At 39.2% G+C, this 17,174-nt stretch overlaps 2 protein-coding genes across 4 annotated transcripts; both read left to right on the top strand.

Moving 5' to 3' along the window:
• The first annotated feature begins 932 nt into the window (after nucleotides 1-932).
• On the top strand, nucleotides 933-4,941 carry LOC104247932 (E3 ubiquitin-protein ligase WAV3-like). Of its 2 annotated transcripts, XM_009804089.2 has the most exons (4): nucleotides 933-1,978; nucleotides 2,088-2,177; nucleotides 3,257-3,632; nucleotides 3,756-4,941. In XM_009804089.2, exons 1-4 carry the CDS (start codon nucleotides 1,820-1,822, stop codon nucleotides 4,610-4,612), a joined length of 1,482 nt encoding a protein of 493 aa, XP_009802391.1. In that variant the 5' UTR covers nucleotides 933-1,819; the 3' UTR covers nucleotides 4,613-4,941. The 2 variants fall into 2 exon arrangements, with proteins under 2 accessions (XP_009802391.1, XP_009802390.1); XM_009804088.2 differs by having other exon boundaries at nucleotides 934-1,978; nucleotides 3,257-4,941.
• A 6,418-nt stretch (nucleotides 4,942-11,359) lies between these two features.
• Nucleotides 11,360-16,744, top strand: LOC104247930 (protein PHR1-LIKE 3-like). 2 transcript variants are annotated; one of them, XM_009804087.2, is made up of 6 exons: nucleotides 11,360-11,783; nucleotides 14,649-14,725; nucleotides 14,893-14,905; nucleotides 15,445-15,523; nucleotides 15,661-15,730; nucleotides 16,079-16,744. In XM_009804087.2, exons 1-6 carry the CDS (start codon nucleotides 11,594-11,596, stop codon nucleotides 16,556-16,558), a joined length of 909 nt encoding a protein of 302 aa, XP_009802389.1. In that variant the 5' UTR covers nucleotides 11,360-11,593; the 3' UTR covers nucleotides 16,559-16,744. The 2 variants fall into 2 exon arrangements, with proteins under 2 accessions (XP_009802389.1, XP_009802388.1); XM_009804086.2 differs by having other exon boundaries at nucleotides 11,361-11,783; nucleotides 14,893-14,947.
• Nucleotides 16,745-17,174: the final 430 nt, after the last annotated feature.

Here is a 17,174-nt window from a genome sequence, read left to right as displayed (position 1 = left end):
TGTTTCAATTTAGATTAGGTAGTTTGACTCGACATGGAATTTAAGAGAAAAAAAGACTTTTGAAACTTGTGTTCTTAAAAGCTTAAGGGGTAAAAGATTTGTAGGATCATGACATTTGTATGATTACAAAAGCTTTTCATTAAGGATAAATGAAGAGTTTAAAGTAATTATTTTTAGATTTATCCCTCCGGGGCAAAGGTAAGCTCTGCGTACACTCTACTCTCCCCAGACCCCATTTGTGGAATTTTACTGGATTGTTGCTATTATTGTTGTTGTTGATATCATTTATTCTGAAACAGACTAAAAAAGAAATTACCTTGTCTAATTTTGAAACGAAGGGAGTAGAAGGAAGTTAAACAACAACAACAACAACAACAACCTAGTGAAATACCACTAGTGGGGTCTGAGGAGGGTAGTATGTACGTAGACCTTATCCCTACCCGAAGGGGTACAAAGGCTGTTTCCGAAAGACCCTCGGCTCAAGAAGATAAAAAGACAAAAGGAGATAATATCAATATTATCACAGAAATCATAAGAAAATGTAAGAGAAACAGGAACAACATAAAATTCAGAAGAAAGCTACGAAACAAAAGCGATAACTTGTAAATAGGTCCGGCATTAAAAGAGAAATAGAAAGACACGACATTGCCACTCGTTACCTACACAAAACCCTACAAGATTACTCTAGCAACGAAACGAACTAATGCAAGACCCAATTACTTTCTAACCTACAATCCTAATACTCGACCTCCACATCTTCCTATTAAGTGTCATATCCCCTCGAAAATGTGAAGTTAAAAGAAATATGAAATTGAGCGCGCTTGGACAAAAGTAAAAGTGCAAAAGGAAAAACGTGGGGTACTACTACTCAATAAAATAGAAAAGAAAAAAAGAAAAATGAAAAAAATAATGAAGGCCAAAATCTCGAGGGAGGAGTATGGACTGAACAGTGACCAAAAACTTTGAGCCTTTGACCGAGAGAGAGAGGGAGAGAGAGAGAGAGAGAGGGAGAGAGAGAGCCAGAGAGAGAGAGGGAGAGAGAGAGGGAGGGAGAGAGAGAGAGCCAGAGAGAGGGAGGGAGAGAGAGGGAGGGAGAGAGAGGGAGAGAGAGAGAGAGAGGGAGAGAGGGAAATGGGGACAGAAAACACAAAAGCAGCAAATTCAGAGAGACAGTAAAGTAAAGGACCAGCCACTGCGTTGGCCCCATTATTGATATATAACTGGCAGCCATTCCGAATTTTAAGCCTTTACTTATTTTGTGTGTTTCTCCTCTTTCTACAGTTACTGGCTATAGCTTTTCAGTGTTGTGTATTTCACTCAATTCACACACACACACACACACAGTGAATTATAGGTGGTTTCCGGTAATGAGTGTCGCCGGAGAATCTGTGTGACTCTCTGTGTGTGTGCCTGTTTTCACTCTCTCTGTCTACCGTTACTAGCTTAAGGCTTTTCAGTGTTGTGTATTTCACTCAATTCACACACACACAGTGAACTATAGGTGGTTTCCACCTTTCCGGTAATGGGTATGGCCGGAGAATCTGTGTGACTGTGTTTATCTCTGTCTTCACTCTCGCTTTCTACCATTACTGGCTTATAGCTTTTCAGTGTTGTGTATTTCACTCAATTCACACACACACACACACACAGTGAACTAGAGGTGGTTTCTGGTATGAGTATGGCCGGAGAATCTGTGTGACTCTGTGTGTGTGTGTCTGTTTTCACTCGCTCTGTCTACCGTTACTGGCTATAGCTTTTCACTGTTGTGAAATTCACACACACGCACAGTGGATTTTACAGGAATATTAAGTCGCCGGTAATGGGTATGGCCGGAGAATCATCATCGTCGTCGTATTCAGGGAAGCTGAAGAAAGCAGCAAAAAAGATGTTAGTTCAAACATGTGGCTCTTTTCGTTGTGGATACCAAAACCCTCCTTCTCCTGTCCCCGATAACACCGCCACAACCACCACCACCTCTGTAAGTCTACTAAAATTCATTTAGTTTCTTAAAAGAAATGAACTATTTTACCTAAATTTCATGCATTTGATAATTCTATTTCTACTTTCTTCTTAATTGTTATGTGCAGGCGTTTGCTTATCCTGAGCTGTTGAAGAATCATACTGCTGTAATTAAACCTTCACAAATACATTCTATTACTAACACACCTTCTAACAAGGTACTTTCAATTTTGCATCCTCAATTTGTCAATTTCCTAGTTGTTTTTGTCATTGCTTTGCTGAAAATTCTAAATGGATTTAAGTTATATGTACTGACAACGTAAAGATTCTTTCTTACTATCAATATATTAACTCGTGATAGCAACTACCATTGTCAAGAGATTTACATGTAATTACTTAATAAGTGATCTTTTTTTTGCATTGTCAGTGCATATAACTTAAACTCATTCCTAATTGTCCTTACTTGTGGATACAGACAGATTTATAATTTGAACTTTATGTGTTCAGATATTGGGATTCCATCACAACGCATTTGATTTACTGGGGTTATTTGTACTTAATTAGTGAATTCTTTTAAAATAAATATACAAGGTTTGGGCCAAAGCTACGGTTCCAGTATAATTAGCTTGTCTAAGCTAGCTCTCATTGCCCTTTCCTTATCATATCTCCAAATGGCTAGCATTCACTGTATTTCTTGAGATTCTTCTTTCTTAATTAATCTTATCCTTATAAATGTCAGAATTCTCAATGTCTTGGATGTATTCGCTACATGAGAGAATCAAAGCTGTGAAATTTTTAATGCTGCATTGTCATGGGTAAAACATATGATATTCTGCTACTGGAGGTGAAAACTCAAATAATCCCTTCTTGACAACAGGGAAGGAAAATATGGTAAATGATAAATCTTGGGGGGGGGGGATTGGCACACTTTAGAATGTTTTATATTACTAGTTTCTCCTTGTTCAATAAATGAGTAGTAATTTTGTGCCATCTGATTGAATATTCCAAGCACACCGAGTCTTTTCTAGTTTTCTTTAGAAAGTTATATCTGGGTTTTTTTCCTTCCTTTTTTATGTTTTAGGAACTGGTCTATTTCTTTTTGGCGTCAGTATGTTCAACGTGGCTTGTTCCTACAAAGAATCTCCAAGGTCCTGCATGGGAATGATTTTTACGTATGTCTTATTAGTTCCTTTCTGTTGGTCTTATGCTCACCTCTTCCCATCATCTAACCATTTGATGCACGCCACATCCATTTGCAATTTAGAAAACTCATTCTTCTCTTACTATTGTTTGGCAGAATTTTTGTCCAATATGTCTGGATCCGTTGACCTATAGCTGCGACAGCAGCCCAGGACAAGCTATATTCACAGCGCAATGCTCTCATGCTTTTCACTTTGCTTGCATATCATCCAATATCCGCCATGGCAATGTTACATGCCCTGTTTGCCGTGCACATTGGACTCAACTACCTCGGACATTGAAGATGGATTATTCTGCTCACAACAATCAAGCTGATCCCATTCTCCAGATTCTTGATGAATCAATTGCTACTTCGCGGGTACATAGACGTTCCTTTTTGCGCTCTGCTCGCTATGATGATGATGATCCAATCGAGCCTGACCGTACATCAGATCTTCACCGTCTGCATCTGTCTTTGTCACCTATCACTCACGGTACCTCTATGTTTGATCCTTGCTCAAATCCAAAGTCTGGCTTTAGTTCATGCCATTGTCCTCAGCATTGTCTATCTAGTTCTTCTTTAGAATCTTCACATCCAGCAGCGCAACATTTTGCAGAAAGCGGGCAGACACCTATTGTTTCCACATCCTCTAGGAGAGCTTATCTCTGCTTAAAATTGGCACATCAGCCGGCCACTGACTTAGTCTTAGTTGCAAGCTCAAATGGACCTCACCTAAGGCTTATGAAACAAGCCATGGCATTGGTGGTATTTTCACTCCGACCTATAGACCGCTTGGCTATTGTTACCTACTCTTCTGCTGCAGCACGTATCTTCCCCCTCAAGTGTATGACCTCTTATGGGAAGCGGACAGCACTACAAGTGATTGATCGACTGTTTTATATGGGCCAAGCTGATCCAGTAGAAGGACTCAAGAAAGGAGTAAAGATACTACGAGAGCGCACCCACCAAAATCCTCATTCTTTTATTCTGCATCTGTCTGACAATCCAACAAGATCTTTCCATGGGTTTCACTTGGAACTTCCTATTACAATCCATAAGTTTCACGTAGGATTTGGATTTGGCACTTCAAATGGGTTTGTCATGCACGAGTTTGAGAGATTTCTTGCTAAAATATTGGGTGGTGTGGTTAGAGAAATTGCATTGAGGATTGGGCAGGACTCTAGGATTATGAGAATTGGAGAATTACGAGGGGGTGAGGTGAGGAGAATCCCGTTGCTTTTGGAAGAGTTGGACCAGGTCCATGTGGTGTATACCTATATTGATTGCATGATGGATGACTCTGTTAAAACAGGGGAAATTGTAGTCAGAATTGGTGATAGAAAAGAACTGACTGATGCTGTTGACGCTGTTGAGAGCACAGGCGGAAGAAGTAGCAGTGTTGAGAGCTGGGAATATCACGATCCGTTCATGGCTAGAAGATGGGCTAAGCGTTTGCATGGCTATAGGATATGATGTTCACGACTTTGATTCCTTACCCTGAAGTCCTTGATCCCGTCACTCCGATCTCTGGGGATGATCTATTAATTGAACAAAGATTTTTTTTTTGAGAATCTGCATTATACGTGAGATCTTGAAATACATGAATAGAGGTCTTGTATATCTGTGTTTCTATTGTTGGGTGCATTGTTATGTTTTTTCTTTCCTCCAAATTTTGCAGCATTTATGCTCTTCATGTGTTAGCAAACCTGTTTTATGCTGACTATCCCTTTCATCTTCGTGCTTGGCCGAAAATGAAAATATTTAAGAACTCAAAGAAGAGAAGTCCAACTATGTTTACGCTAGTTTTCAGCCTGCCTCAATTCTTCTCTTCTCCTTTATCCAGATTTTGTACCGGCAATATGAGCAAGCTCACACATGGTAGACTGTTGAGCTGTTTGTTGTATTTATTTCCCGTATCCATTTGAGGTTCAGGTGGTCACTGCTTATTGTGTTCTGGTGATGAAATTATAGGCAATTTTTGATATAAGGAGGCCATCGTTTGAAAATTCTCAAAAGGAGGATATAAAGGTGTTTTAGATATTGGTTATTGTGTTTAGTGAAACTAATGTTATATCCCAGTTAGTGTGAAACACTGTTTAAGTTTTCTTGATTCTTATTTAAAGTTCCCTCAATCATGTATGTTAGGAAATGTTAATATTTTCATATTTTTGTGTGTTATAGTCCACGCCATCTGCATGAATTGGGGCGACCGGCCCCGAATCTCCTAAAATTTTGTGGCCCCATAAAAACCAACCTAATGAATAATAGTCATTGTTTCGCCACGATCGATTCTCATTTTTTGGCATTTTAGGGTCATAAAACAGGAATTAAGGACCGGCAAAATTTTAGGCGATCCGGGTCCGGTGGCCCGGGCCTATACAGGAGGTGTGGGCTATAGCACACGCAAAATTTAGGAAACAATCGCAATTCCAGTTTTATGGCTCTAATATGCCAAAAAACGAGGAACGATCATGACGAGGCGGTGACTATTGTTCCTTAGGTCGTTTTTTATGGTCATGTAAAATTATAAGCGATTCGGATCCGTTGGCTCGGGCCCATGCAGGAGGCATGGGGCACACGAAATTCTAGGAATTGGGCGGAGTTCTAATTTTATGATCTTAAAACGCCAAAAAATAAAGAACGGGTATGACGAGGCGGTAACTATTGTTCCTAAAGTCATGTTTGATGGTCCGACCAAATTTTAGTCGATCCGAATCTAGTGGCTTGGGCCCATGTAGGAGGCATGGGCGCACACGAAAATCTGGGAATAAGGCAGAATTCCAATTTTATGGCCCTAAAATGTCAAAAAACGAGGAATGGTCATGGCGAGGCGGTGACTATTGTTCCTTAGGTCGTTTTTGATAGTTCGACAAAATTATAGGCGATCCAGGTTCGATGACCCTCGCTCCATGCAGGAGGCGTAAGCAATAGTACACGAAAATCCGAAATCAAGCGGAATTCTAGTTTTATGGCCCTAAAATGCCAAAAAATAAGGAACAGTCATGGCGAGGCGATGACTATTATACCTGTAGATATTTTTTATGGTCCGGTAAAATTTTAGGCGATACGAGTCTGGTGGCACGGGCCCATGCACAAGACGTGGCTATAGCACACGAAGATTCGGGAATCAGGCGAAATTTCAGTTTTATGGCTATAAAACGCAAAAAACACGAGGAACGATCATGGCGAGGCAGTGACTATTGTTCCTTAGGTCATTTTTAATGATCCAGTAAAATTTTAGGCAATTCGGGTCCGGTGGCCCAGGTCCATGCAGGAAACATGGGCTATAGCACACGAAAATCTGGTAATCAGATGGAAGTATAGTTTTATGGCTCTATAACGCCAAAAGAGATAAGAAACGGTCATGACGAGGTAGTGACTATTGTTCTTTAGGTCGTTTTTTGTGGTCCGACAAAATTTTAGGTGATCTGGGTCGAGTGGCGTGGGTCATGTAGGAGACGTGGGCTATATTATACGAAAATTTGGGAATCACGCGAAATTCTAATTTTATGGTCCTAAGATGCCAAAAAACGAGGAACGGTCATGGCGAGATAGTAACTATTGTTCCTTAGGTTATGTTTGACAGTCTGACAAAATTATAGGCGATCTGGGTTCGGTGGCCCGGGTCCATGTACGAGGCATGGGCTATAACACACGAAAATCTGGGAATCGGGCGGAAGTTCAATTTTATGGCCCTAAAATGCCCAAAAATAAGGAACAGTCATGGCGAGGCGCTATATATTGTTCTTTAGGTCATTTTTTATAGTTCGGTAAAATTTTAGGCGATCCGGATCTGGTGGCTCGAACCCATGTGGGAGGTGTGAGCTATAGCACGAAAATTCTAGAATCGGGCGGAATTCCAGTTTTATGGTCCTAAAACGCCAAAAAATGAGGAACGGTCCTCGCGAGGCAGTGACTATTATTCCTTAGGCCATTTTTGAGGGTCTGACAAAATTTTAGTCGATCCGGGTCCGGTGACCTAGGCCCATGCAGAAGGCGTGAGCAATAATATACGAAAATATAGGAATCAGATGAAATTCTAATTTTATGGTCCTAAGACGCCAAAAAATGAGGAACGGTCATGGCGAGACGATTACTATCGTTCCTTAGGTCGTTTTTTATGGTTTGGCAATCTTATGGTCCATGTCCATGCTGGAGGCGTGAGCTATAACTTACGAAAATCTTAGAATCAGGAGAAATTCTAGTTTTATGGCCCTAAAACATCAAAAAATGGGAAATGGTCATGGCGATGCGGTGACTATTATTCCTTAGGTTGTTTTTTATGGTTCAGCAAAATTTTAGGCGATTCGGGTCCAGTGGGCCAGGCTCATGTAGGAGGCGTGGGCTAGCACACAAAAATCTAAAAATAGGACGGAATTCTAATTTTGTGGATTTAAAACGCAAAAAAAAAAAACAAGGAACGATCATGGCGAGGCGATGACTATTATTCCTTAGGTCGTTTTGATAGTCTGATAAAATTTTGGGCGATCCAGATTCGGTGGCCCAGGCCCATGTAGAAACATGGGCTATAACACATGAAAATTTAGGAATCGAGCAGAATTACAGTTTTTTTGGCCCTAAAACGCCAAAAAATGAGGAGCGATCATGGCGAGGAGGTGACTATTGTTCCTTAGGTCATTTTTTATGGTTTGGCAAAATTTTAAATGATCTGGGTCCGGTGGCCCAGGCTCATGTAGGAGGCGTGGGCTATATAGCATACGAAAATCTCGGAATCATGTGGAATTCTAATTTTATGGTCCTAAGACGCTAAAAAATGAGGAACGGTCATGGAGAGATGATTACTATTCTTTCTTAGGCCGTTTTTGATGGTCCGACAAAATTTTAGACGATCTGGGTCCGGTAGCCCAGGACCATGCAAGAGGCATGGGTTGTAGCAGATGAAAATCTGGGAATTAGACGAAATTCCAGTTTTATGGTCCTAAATCGCCAAAAAATGAGGAACGGTCATGGCGAGACGGTGACTATTATTTCTTAAATTATTTTGATTGTCTGGCAAAATTTTAGGTGATCCAGGTGCGATGGCCCGGGCCCACGCACCAGGCGTGGGCCAGAGCACACGAAAATATGGAAATCTGGTGGAACTTCAGTTTTATGACCCTAAAATGCAAAAAAAAAAAAAAGGAACGGTGATGGAGAGGCGGTGACTATTGTTCCTTAGGTCGTTTTTGATGGTTCGTTAAAATTTTAGGCAATCCAGGTCCGGTGGCCCGAGCCAATGAAGGAGGCGAAGACTATAGCATATGAAAATTTGGGAATCGGGAGGTATTCCAATTTTATGGCCCTAACACGCCAAAAAATGAGGAACGATCATGGCGAGATGGTGATTATTATTTCTTAGGTCATAAATTTAGTCGATATGGGTCTGGTGGCCCAAGTTCATGGAAGAGGCATGAGCTATAGCACACGAAAATGTGGGAATAGAGCGAAATTTCAATTATATGGTCCTGAAATGCCAAAAAAGAGGAATGGACATGGCGAGACAATGACTAGTGTTTATTAGGGAATATGTTATGGTCCGGCAAAATTTTAGGCGATCCGGGTTTGGTGGACTAGGCCCATACTGTAGGCATAGGCTATAGCACACGAAAATTTGGGATTCGGGCGGAATTTCAGTTTTATTGCCCTAAAACGCCAATAAATGAGGAACGGTCATGGTGAGGTAGTGACTATTGTCCCTTAGGTCATTTTCGGTGGTCCGACAATATTTTAGGCGATTCGAGTCTGGTGGCCTGAATTCATGAAGATAGCACGGACATAAGCACATGAAAATTTTGAAATCTTCTTGAATTCCTGTCTTATATCCCTAAAATACCAAAAAAAAAAGGAACAATCATAGCGAAGCAATGAATATTGTTCGGAGCTCGTCGCACGAATTCATGGAGATGGTGTGGGCATTAGCATACAAAAAAATAGAATTCGTCTTGATTCCTATTTTATGGCCTTATACCGCCAACAAACGAGGAACAGTCATGAAGAAACAATGAGTATTGTTTATTGAGTCGTTTCTGATGGGCCCACAAAATTTTAGGCGATTCAGAGTCCCTCGCCGTATTCATGAAGATGGTGTGGACATTAGCAAACGAAAAATTGGAAATAGTTATGAATTTCTATATTTTGGCCCTAAAATGCCAAAAAGGAGAAACATTCATGGCGAAGCAATGGGTACTATTCATTAGGTCGTTTTTTATGGACCCCTAAAATTTTGAGGCAATTCGGAGCCTATCGCCCAAATTCAGATAGCGTGAATATTAGCACAGAAAAAATAAAACTCGTCCTGAATTCCTATTTTATGGCCTTAAAACGCCAAAAAATAAGGAACGACCATGACAAAGCAATGACTATTTTTCATTAGTTTGTTTCTGATGGGACCACAAAATTTTAGGCTATTCGGAGCTTGTTGCCCGAATTTATGAAGATGACGTGGATATTAATACACGAAAAATCAGAAATCATCCTGAATTCCTATTTTATGGCCCTGAAACACCAAAAACCGAGGAACGGTCATCTTGAAACAATGAATATGGTTCACTAGGCCGTTTCTAATAGGCCCACAATTTTTTTAAAGTGATTAAGAGCTCGTCATCCAAATTCGTGAATATGGCGTAGATATTAGCACACGAAAAATTGGAAATAGCCTAGAATGTATGAGGCTAAAACGCAAAAAAAAAAAAAGAAACTTTGTAGCGAAACAGTGACTATTGTTTATTAGACTGTTTATGACGGGCCTATAAAATCTTAGGCATTCGGAGCACGTCGCCGAATTTATGAAGATGGCGTGAACATTAGCACAGGAAAAAAATAGAAAATCATCCTAAATTTCCTTTTTATGGCCCTAAAATGCCAAACAACGAGAAACATTCATGACAAAGCAATGACAACTCTTCATTTGGTCGTTTCTAATTGGTCCACAAAATCTTAGGCGATTTTGAGCTCGTCACCCGAATTCATGAAGATGGTTAGCATACGAAAAATTAAAAATCATCTTTAATTCCTATTTATGGTCCTAAAAATTTAATAATGAGAAATAATCATGCAGAACAATGATTATTATTCATTAGGTCGTTTCTGATGGGCCTACAAAATTTAGGAAATAAATAAGGAAAACAATATTTTTTTCTTGATTTGGTAAAATTGACGGTTAAAAATCTCCCCATTTAGTAACACAAACTCTAACCATATTAATAGCCTGTTTGGCCAAGCTACAAAAATCAGCTTATTTTGAGAAATTCTTTTTTCAAAAATACTTTTGGTAAGAACCAATTTGTGTTTGACTAACTAATTTGAAAATCACTTATGAGCGGCAATTAGTGTTTGACCAAGCTTTTAAAAACTGTTTCTAAGTGTATTTTCTCAAAAATGCTTTTCAAAAAAGTATTTTCGGAGAGATGTTATTTTTTTTTGCTTTTCTAAAACTGCTTCCGCATCTACTCAAAATCACTTTTTCCCTCTAAAAGTTCGGCCAAATATTTCTATTTTAGAAAAAAAGCATTTTTTTAAAAAGTACTTTTGGCCGGGAAAAACTTGGCCAAACAGGCTATAACAAGGGTTGCTACCTTTTACTCCATTCGGATCACAATAAATGACCAATTTGTTTTTTTTTTATTTTGGTCCAAAATAAGTGTCCATTTATATAATCAAAGAAAAAAATTAATTTATTTTTTAAAATTACCCTTATGTATGTATCCCTAAAATGTCATTTAATCCTCACATTCGAGAATAGAAGTAAGTGCTACTATAACTATGCTGTAACATTTAATTAAGAGAAGTTTAGTCACACTAACTACAACAACAACAACCAACCCAATATAATCTCACTTAGTGGGGTCTGGGGAGGGTAGTGTGTACGCAGACCTTACCCCTACCCCGGGATAGAGAGGTTGTTTCCAAATAGACCCCCGACATCCTTCCCTCCAAGAACTTCCCATCTTGCTCTTGGGGAGACTCGAACTCACAACCTCTTGGTTGGAAGTGGAGGTTGCTTACCATCAAAGCAACCCCTCTTGTCACACTAACTATTTTTGTCTAAAATTTAGTATTTACTAAATGGGTGTGACCTAATCAAATTGATAACTTATTGCGGACCGGAGCGAGTAACAATTTGATTGGTTGTGTAAATAACAGTGCAGGTAAAACAGTATTTACCCTGTTTTTACCTTGGAGAAAATGTGTATTGGGTTGCACATTTCAAACATGGAGAACCGCCGGGGTAATAAACTCCATTACTGTACTTTTCATTATTGACTCTCTAATGGATTGGCCTTAACCTCTCTTTCTCTCTCTATAAATACGAGTAGTAGCTGATGCGATTTGCCCTTTCTCTCTCTTTTTCGTGCCCTAGAAAATTTTCATTTTCAATCTCCTTTCAATTCCTATGCGAATAATTGTTGTTTAATTAAATACAGAGAGAAAGGAGATTGAGATTGAGCGGAATCAATGTTTCCGAGATTGATTCAACCGCCGGGGGAAGATGAATATAATATGAATATTGGGATTCATCACACTCATAATATTAATGGAGATCCTTGCCTTGTGCTGACGTCAGATCCAAAGCCTCGACTTCGTTGGACTGCTGACCTTCACGAACGCTTTGTTGATGCTGTTACTCAGCTTGGCGGTCCCAGCAGTTAGTATTTCATTTTCCCTCTTTTCTGTTTTTTTTTGGTGTGTGTGTGTGTGTTATTGAACTTCTCAAGAATGTTGCTCCTTTGGCTTAATGGTCAATGAAGTGAATGCAAATAAATCAGGGTTGAAATCCCATTTTTACAACAAAAAACACTAGGCTAAGTCTTGATAACGAGTTACTCGATACCTGTGCTAGTTGGAGTTGGAGGCAAAAAGTACCCAATGAAATAGCTGGTGGAATAGTCGAGCTGCCCACAAGCTTGTACGGTCACTACTCTTATTAGTAAGAAAAAAAAGAATGTTGCTCCTTCGGCTTAATGATCAATGAAGCGAATGCAAATAAATCAGGGTTGAAATCCTATTTTTACAACAAAAAACACTAGGCTAAGTCTTGGTAACGAGTTATTCGATACCTGTGCTAGTTGGAGTTGGAGGTAATAAGTATCCGATGAAATAGTTGGTAGGTAGCGGTGGAACAGTCGAGCTGCCCACAAGCTTGTACAGTCACTACTGTTATTAGTAAGAAAAAAAAAATGTTGCTCCTTTGGCTTAATGATCAATGAAGCGAATGCAAATAAATCAGGGTTGAAATCCCATTTTTACAACAAAAAAACACTAGGCTAAAGTCTTGGTACTGAGTTACTCAGTCACTGTGCTAGTTGGAGTTGGAGGTAACAAGTACCCGATGAAATAGCTGGTAGGTACCGGTGGAATAGTTGAGCTGCAAGCTTGCATGGTCACCACTCTTATTAGTAAGAAGAAAAAAAAGGAATGTTGCTCCTTCGTGGAGGATCCCTAAGCTTTTACTGTGTTACATTTAGTGTTTAGTACATGTTTCTTTGTCTCTTTTTTTTTTTTGCTGAGTAAATGGCGTAGTGCACTTGTAGTTCACCAATTGTTTTGCAGATTTCAAATGGCTAGCATGCTATGGAGGGTTGACACTTGACGGCTAATTCTTACAGCTGAGATAAGTTCTAACCAGAACAAAGCCTTTCGGTCCAACTACTCATTAGATCTTTCCACTTCCACTCTCCTCAATTCCCCCACCCCCAAACACCCCATTAGCAAGAATGAAGAAAAGTTAAATAGGTCAAAACCCAATTAGCATAGTTAAACTAGGCTCTAGGGCTTTGGTCTAGTGGTAAGAGGTGCACGTCTCGAGTTCAAACCCGCCGTAGACAAAAGTTTGGTATTTAAGTGGAGAAGAGTAGAGGGCGAACTGATTATTCATCGAGCTTCAGGCCTTGCGCCACTGGCCCTTGGGGATTTCTCACATAAAAAAATGCCATAGTTAAACTGCTAAAACTTTTCCAATTAGCATACCAAACCTTACCTATTGGTGACATCATGTAAGTTGGATATCAAGACTCTTCACTAAAAATAATTTATTTTATTTGAAATCAATTACTTAACAACCTTTATCCTGGAGGAGAAAAAGAAGAATAACATTGAGGTGTGTAAAAGGAAAACCACTGGGCTTTCAAAGAATCATTAAAAGTTCTTTAGTGTATTAAAAAGCTGGAGATATTTTTATTAACTCAAGGTATACAGTTCTTAGTCCTTATTTGCAAGGTCAAGAGAACATACAATTCTTTTCTACCCTGTCTGAAAATCTTGCTTAATTTTGACAAATACCATAATAGACAGAAAGACATATGTTCAAAATGCTAATATAGCATTAGAAAACAGTTAAATGACTCCTATAGAGTGTCAATATTTTAATTTGGTTTCTATATACGTGAAGATTCTCATCTTGATAAGGAGCAAATTTAGTAACTCGAGGAGCATTTAGTTTAGCTTTACCATAATAGTCACACAATATTGCCTTCTCCTTTTGCATGACACAAGCAAGTTTATATACCTATCCTAAAAGAGAACGACACATGCAAGTTTAGTTCAATTCCTTTACCTCTATAATTGGTGTTGTGCTTCAGTTCTTCATTATATGCCTTTCTTCGCTAAAGAGTGCACTTCAAGCTTAATCTCCCGACCAATTTTGGTAGTTTTGGGTGTTTTTCGCTTTTGCAACACTAGCAAGAGGGGATTTTCAATACACCCGGAAAATGATGCTGAGTGAGTTTGGAAATTTACATATTCTATTACCTGTACCGGAAAAATAATTTCTTAGGGCAGATTCATGATTAATATTTAACTGGATGAGCTCGGAAAAATCTGGACCACATAGGTTCGGATTGTGGAAGATAAGGTCATGACTTAAGTTGGAGAAGAGTTGAAAGAAAGCTGAATCTGGTGCTAGTTTGTTACCGTTAGTACCAAGTGCACTGTTGCTGGAGTACTGGAGTTCTTAAGTCTCTGCCCTTACCCTTCCCTTCCCTGCTCGAACAAACACAATGTTACTCTGGCAACGGAACATAATTTTTCAGTAACAATATGCAATCGAGATAAGATATTGAAGTGCTGTCTGATATCTATCTTTCAGGTTAAGTGCAGATGTACTTGTCAATAAAAGAATTAAATGTTCCTAGAGACCTACATTCATTCCAAATTGTGTGATAATGTAACTATTTTCTCTTGTTAGTTGCCTTTAACTCCTTTTTCTTTTAATAAAATTTATTTGAGTACAGGGTTTTACTCTTTGTTTGGCTGAAACAAGGGCAAGTTATCTTGTTGGATGATTTCTCCTTTTCTTGTCTTTATTATCTGTATTTGGATTCAATAGATGTCTGTTATAAATGTTCCAAAAGATACAGAAACTCAGAAAGGAGGAGTGTTTTTTTCTGGGGGGAGGGGGGAGGGGGAAATTTGTGTTACTTTACTTTCCTTGCTAATATAATGGTTGCACACTTGATATCTCACTCTGGAATGCCAACTTTTCTCATGAATATGCTATGAATATCAATTGCAGAAGCTACGCCAAAGGCAATAATGCGGACAATGGGTGTCAAAGGACTGACCCTCTTCCACCTAAAGAGTCACCTTCAGGTCTATTAGAATGCATTAAATTTTCTTATTGCCTCACAAGCCCACCCCACATCCTTCATTGATTTCACAGATGTAAGAAGAGGTGGGGTGGAGGGAGCAAAACCTTGTATGTTTTCTATTGAGCTAAAATCAAGTATTTAATGTGATGTTGTCATTGTTCATTGCAGAAATACCGACTAGGTAAGCTATCTCAGAAAGATCTCGGTGAGGCTTCAAAAGATGGTAGGTATAGTTGATTCCCATTTTCCTATAACTGGAAACATGGTTGCGCTGGTAGTTTCACAAGTCTCTAGGCATATGTGCTAATTAAGCTTCAAAATTTGCCTAGTGGCTGAGATATAAATTTTTCCTTCGCTAACTTGGCTGCCTTAGGGTTGATATAAACAGCTCCCTACCCCTTCCCCCTTCACATGGAAGGAATAGCTGGGGGACAATAGTATCCCGTTTGGAATGTAGATTCCACCAACTCCATTAATCCGCCAACTTCTTTAAATAAGCCAAAAAAATTCCTTATACTTAAAAAAAAGCCAAAAATTTTGAAATGGAAAAATGCAGGAAAATAGCATAAAGTTGGGCTATGATGTGTGAAGCTTACAGAATAGCCAAGAAGACACCGTGATGTTTATGTGTGAGAAGAGATCAATTCAGAAGGCTCTAGGAAGAAGCTCTTTTTGAATTTTTCTTTTCTTTTGAAACTGGATTCTTGTTCTTCATTGAAGGACTTACAGCCACATATTCATTAGAGAGCCCTTGTTCTGGTGGTACTCCTCAGCAGTTGCCGGCATCGGACTTGAATGAGTAAGGGTTCATCCTATAACTAAGACAACTACTACTACTTTCTTTTTACCTAACCACAATAAATTAGATAGAGATGCTTCTGTTTAAGCTTTGCTTGAAATGCACCTTCTAGTTTAAGGATTGGATAATGTATTCAGAGGTTATGAAGTCAAGGAGGCATTGAGAGCTCAGATGGAAGTGCAAAGTAAATTGCACCTGCAAGTTGAAGTAAGTTTTCTGCACTACATTGGATGAGTAAATTGCTTTTGAATGTTTCTCAAAATAAATACTTGGAGTTGAGTTTAGAGACTTATGCTTAGAACACATTTACCTGACAATCTTTTCTTTTTTAATATATGTTTTCAAAGAAAAGTTTTTCAGATAAACGCGTTCTTAGTCTATGGGAATAGATAGTTGATAATTGCTTGGTAAAATATGCTTGGACTGGGGTTCAATGAATAATTTGAAGGTTAAAGAGGAAGTGGCCAGATGACATTATGCAATTCAATTTGCTATCTATGACCTACTGTCCAAAGATATTCTGGCTGGTGATTGTTCATATTTTTTGTTACACAGGCCGAGAAGCACTTGCAAATTCGGCAGGATGCTGAACAAAGGTATATTAGCATGCTGGAGAAGGCCTGTAAAATGCTTGCTGATCAATTCATTGGTGGTGTAGCTACTGAAAATGATCAAGAGACTTGCCAAGGATTAGGAACAAGGACACAAGTTACCCCTCTTTGTAATCCACTTGGATTATGCCCCTCGGAGTCTGCTGATCTTGTTGGAGTCCATGGTCCAGAAGAAGTATCCCCCAGAATCCATCCACAATTCACGGATTGTTCCACTGAAAGCTGCTTAACTTCGCATGAGAGTCCTGCTGGACTTCCCCTAGAAGGAACTTCAACTGGAGGAAAAAAACGAGGACCGAATGGAGATTCAACACATGCATCAGTTGTTTGGGGTGAAGCAGATATGATATCGTCAGGTGTTCGTCTGCTACAAGTTAATCGCTTTGGGATTACTAGCTCTAATGTTCAAAATGTCTCTTCTTAAGAGATTAGTGCTGAGTTAGTCCACAGCCATTGATTCGCAAACTGCATATTGCAATTTCTGGGAATACTGATGGGCCTCGGACTTGTCAAGCTGTAAATGCAAGCTGATGATTTTCTAACTCTAACTGCGCCTCCTGAACATTAAATCCTTGAAAGGGAAGAAAATTGAGATGCGAGTAATGCTTTATATCTTGCTTTTCAGTGTCTCATATTTACTTTGCTCTCATAATTTTGCTTTATATCTTGCTTTTCGGTGCCTCAATTTACTTTGCTGTCATAATTCTCGTTAACAGGTTTCACTGCTTTGACTGCATGTTAGGTAATACTTCAGTTTACCAAATGAACATTTGCTTGTGCAGAATGTTTGAATGAAGTTCAAGTCCTCTTGGGTTGGGGATATGCTTGCCTTTTCCTCCAAATACGCAATAAAGGTTGATTATATCGACTCAGTCGAGAATGGTCACATATATTTGCGTTACAGCCAAAAATTGTCAATAAGCAGTTGTTCCATACTGTACAAATGTATACACACACACACACACATTGTGAAGACAACCAGGTGGTTGGGATATCGACGGAGAAGATTATGCATGTTTGGACATCCGTTTTGAGCTCCT

Source organism: Nicotiana sylvestris, chromosome 4 (genome assembly GCF_000393655.2).
Source record: "Nicotiana sylvestris chromosome 4, ASM39365v2, whole genome shotgun sequence".
Classification (NCBI taxonomy): domain Eukaryota; kingdom Viridiplantae; phylum Streptophyta; class Magnoliopsida; order Solanales; family Solanaceae; genus Nicotiana; species Nicotiana sylvestris.
Note: the sequence above shows the minus strand (reverse complement) of the source record. Positions and strands in the feature narration are given on the sequence as shown.

Bases quoted from the DNA above. Each gene is read 5' to 3' on its own strand.
- LOC104247932 (XM_009804088.2), top strand. From the start codon at position 1,820: ATGGGTATGGCCGGAGAATCATCATCGTCGTCGTATTCAGGGAAGCTG. The intron at 1,979-2,087 runs GTAAGTCTACTA...TGTTATGTGCAG, and splicing joins CCACAACCACCACCACCTCT to GCGTTTGCTTATCCTGAGCT. The intron at 2,178-3,256 runs GTACTTTCAATT...ATTGTTTGGCAG, and splicing joins CTAACACACCTTCTAACAAG to AATTTTTGTCCAATATGTCT.
- LOC104247930 (XM_009804086.2), top strand. From the start codon at position 11,594: ATGTTTCCGAGATTGATTCAACCGCCGGGGGAAGATGAATATAATATG. The intron at 14,726-14,892 runs GTCTATTAGAAT...TGTTCATTGCAG, and splicing joins ACCTAAAGAGTCACCTTCAG to AAATACCGACTAGGTAAGCT. The intron at 15,524-15,660 runs GTAAGGGTTCAT...TAATGTATTCAG, and splicing joins CCGGCATCGGACTTGAATGA to AGGTTATGAAGTCAAGGAGG.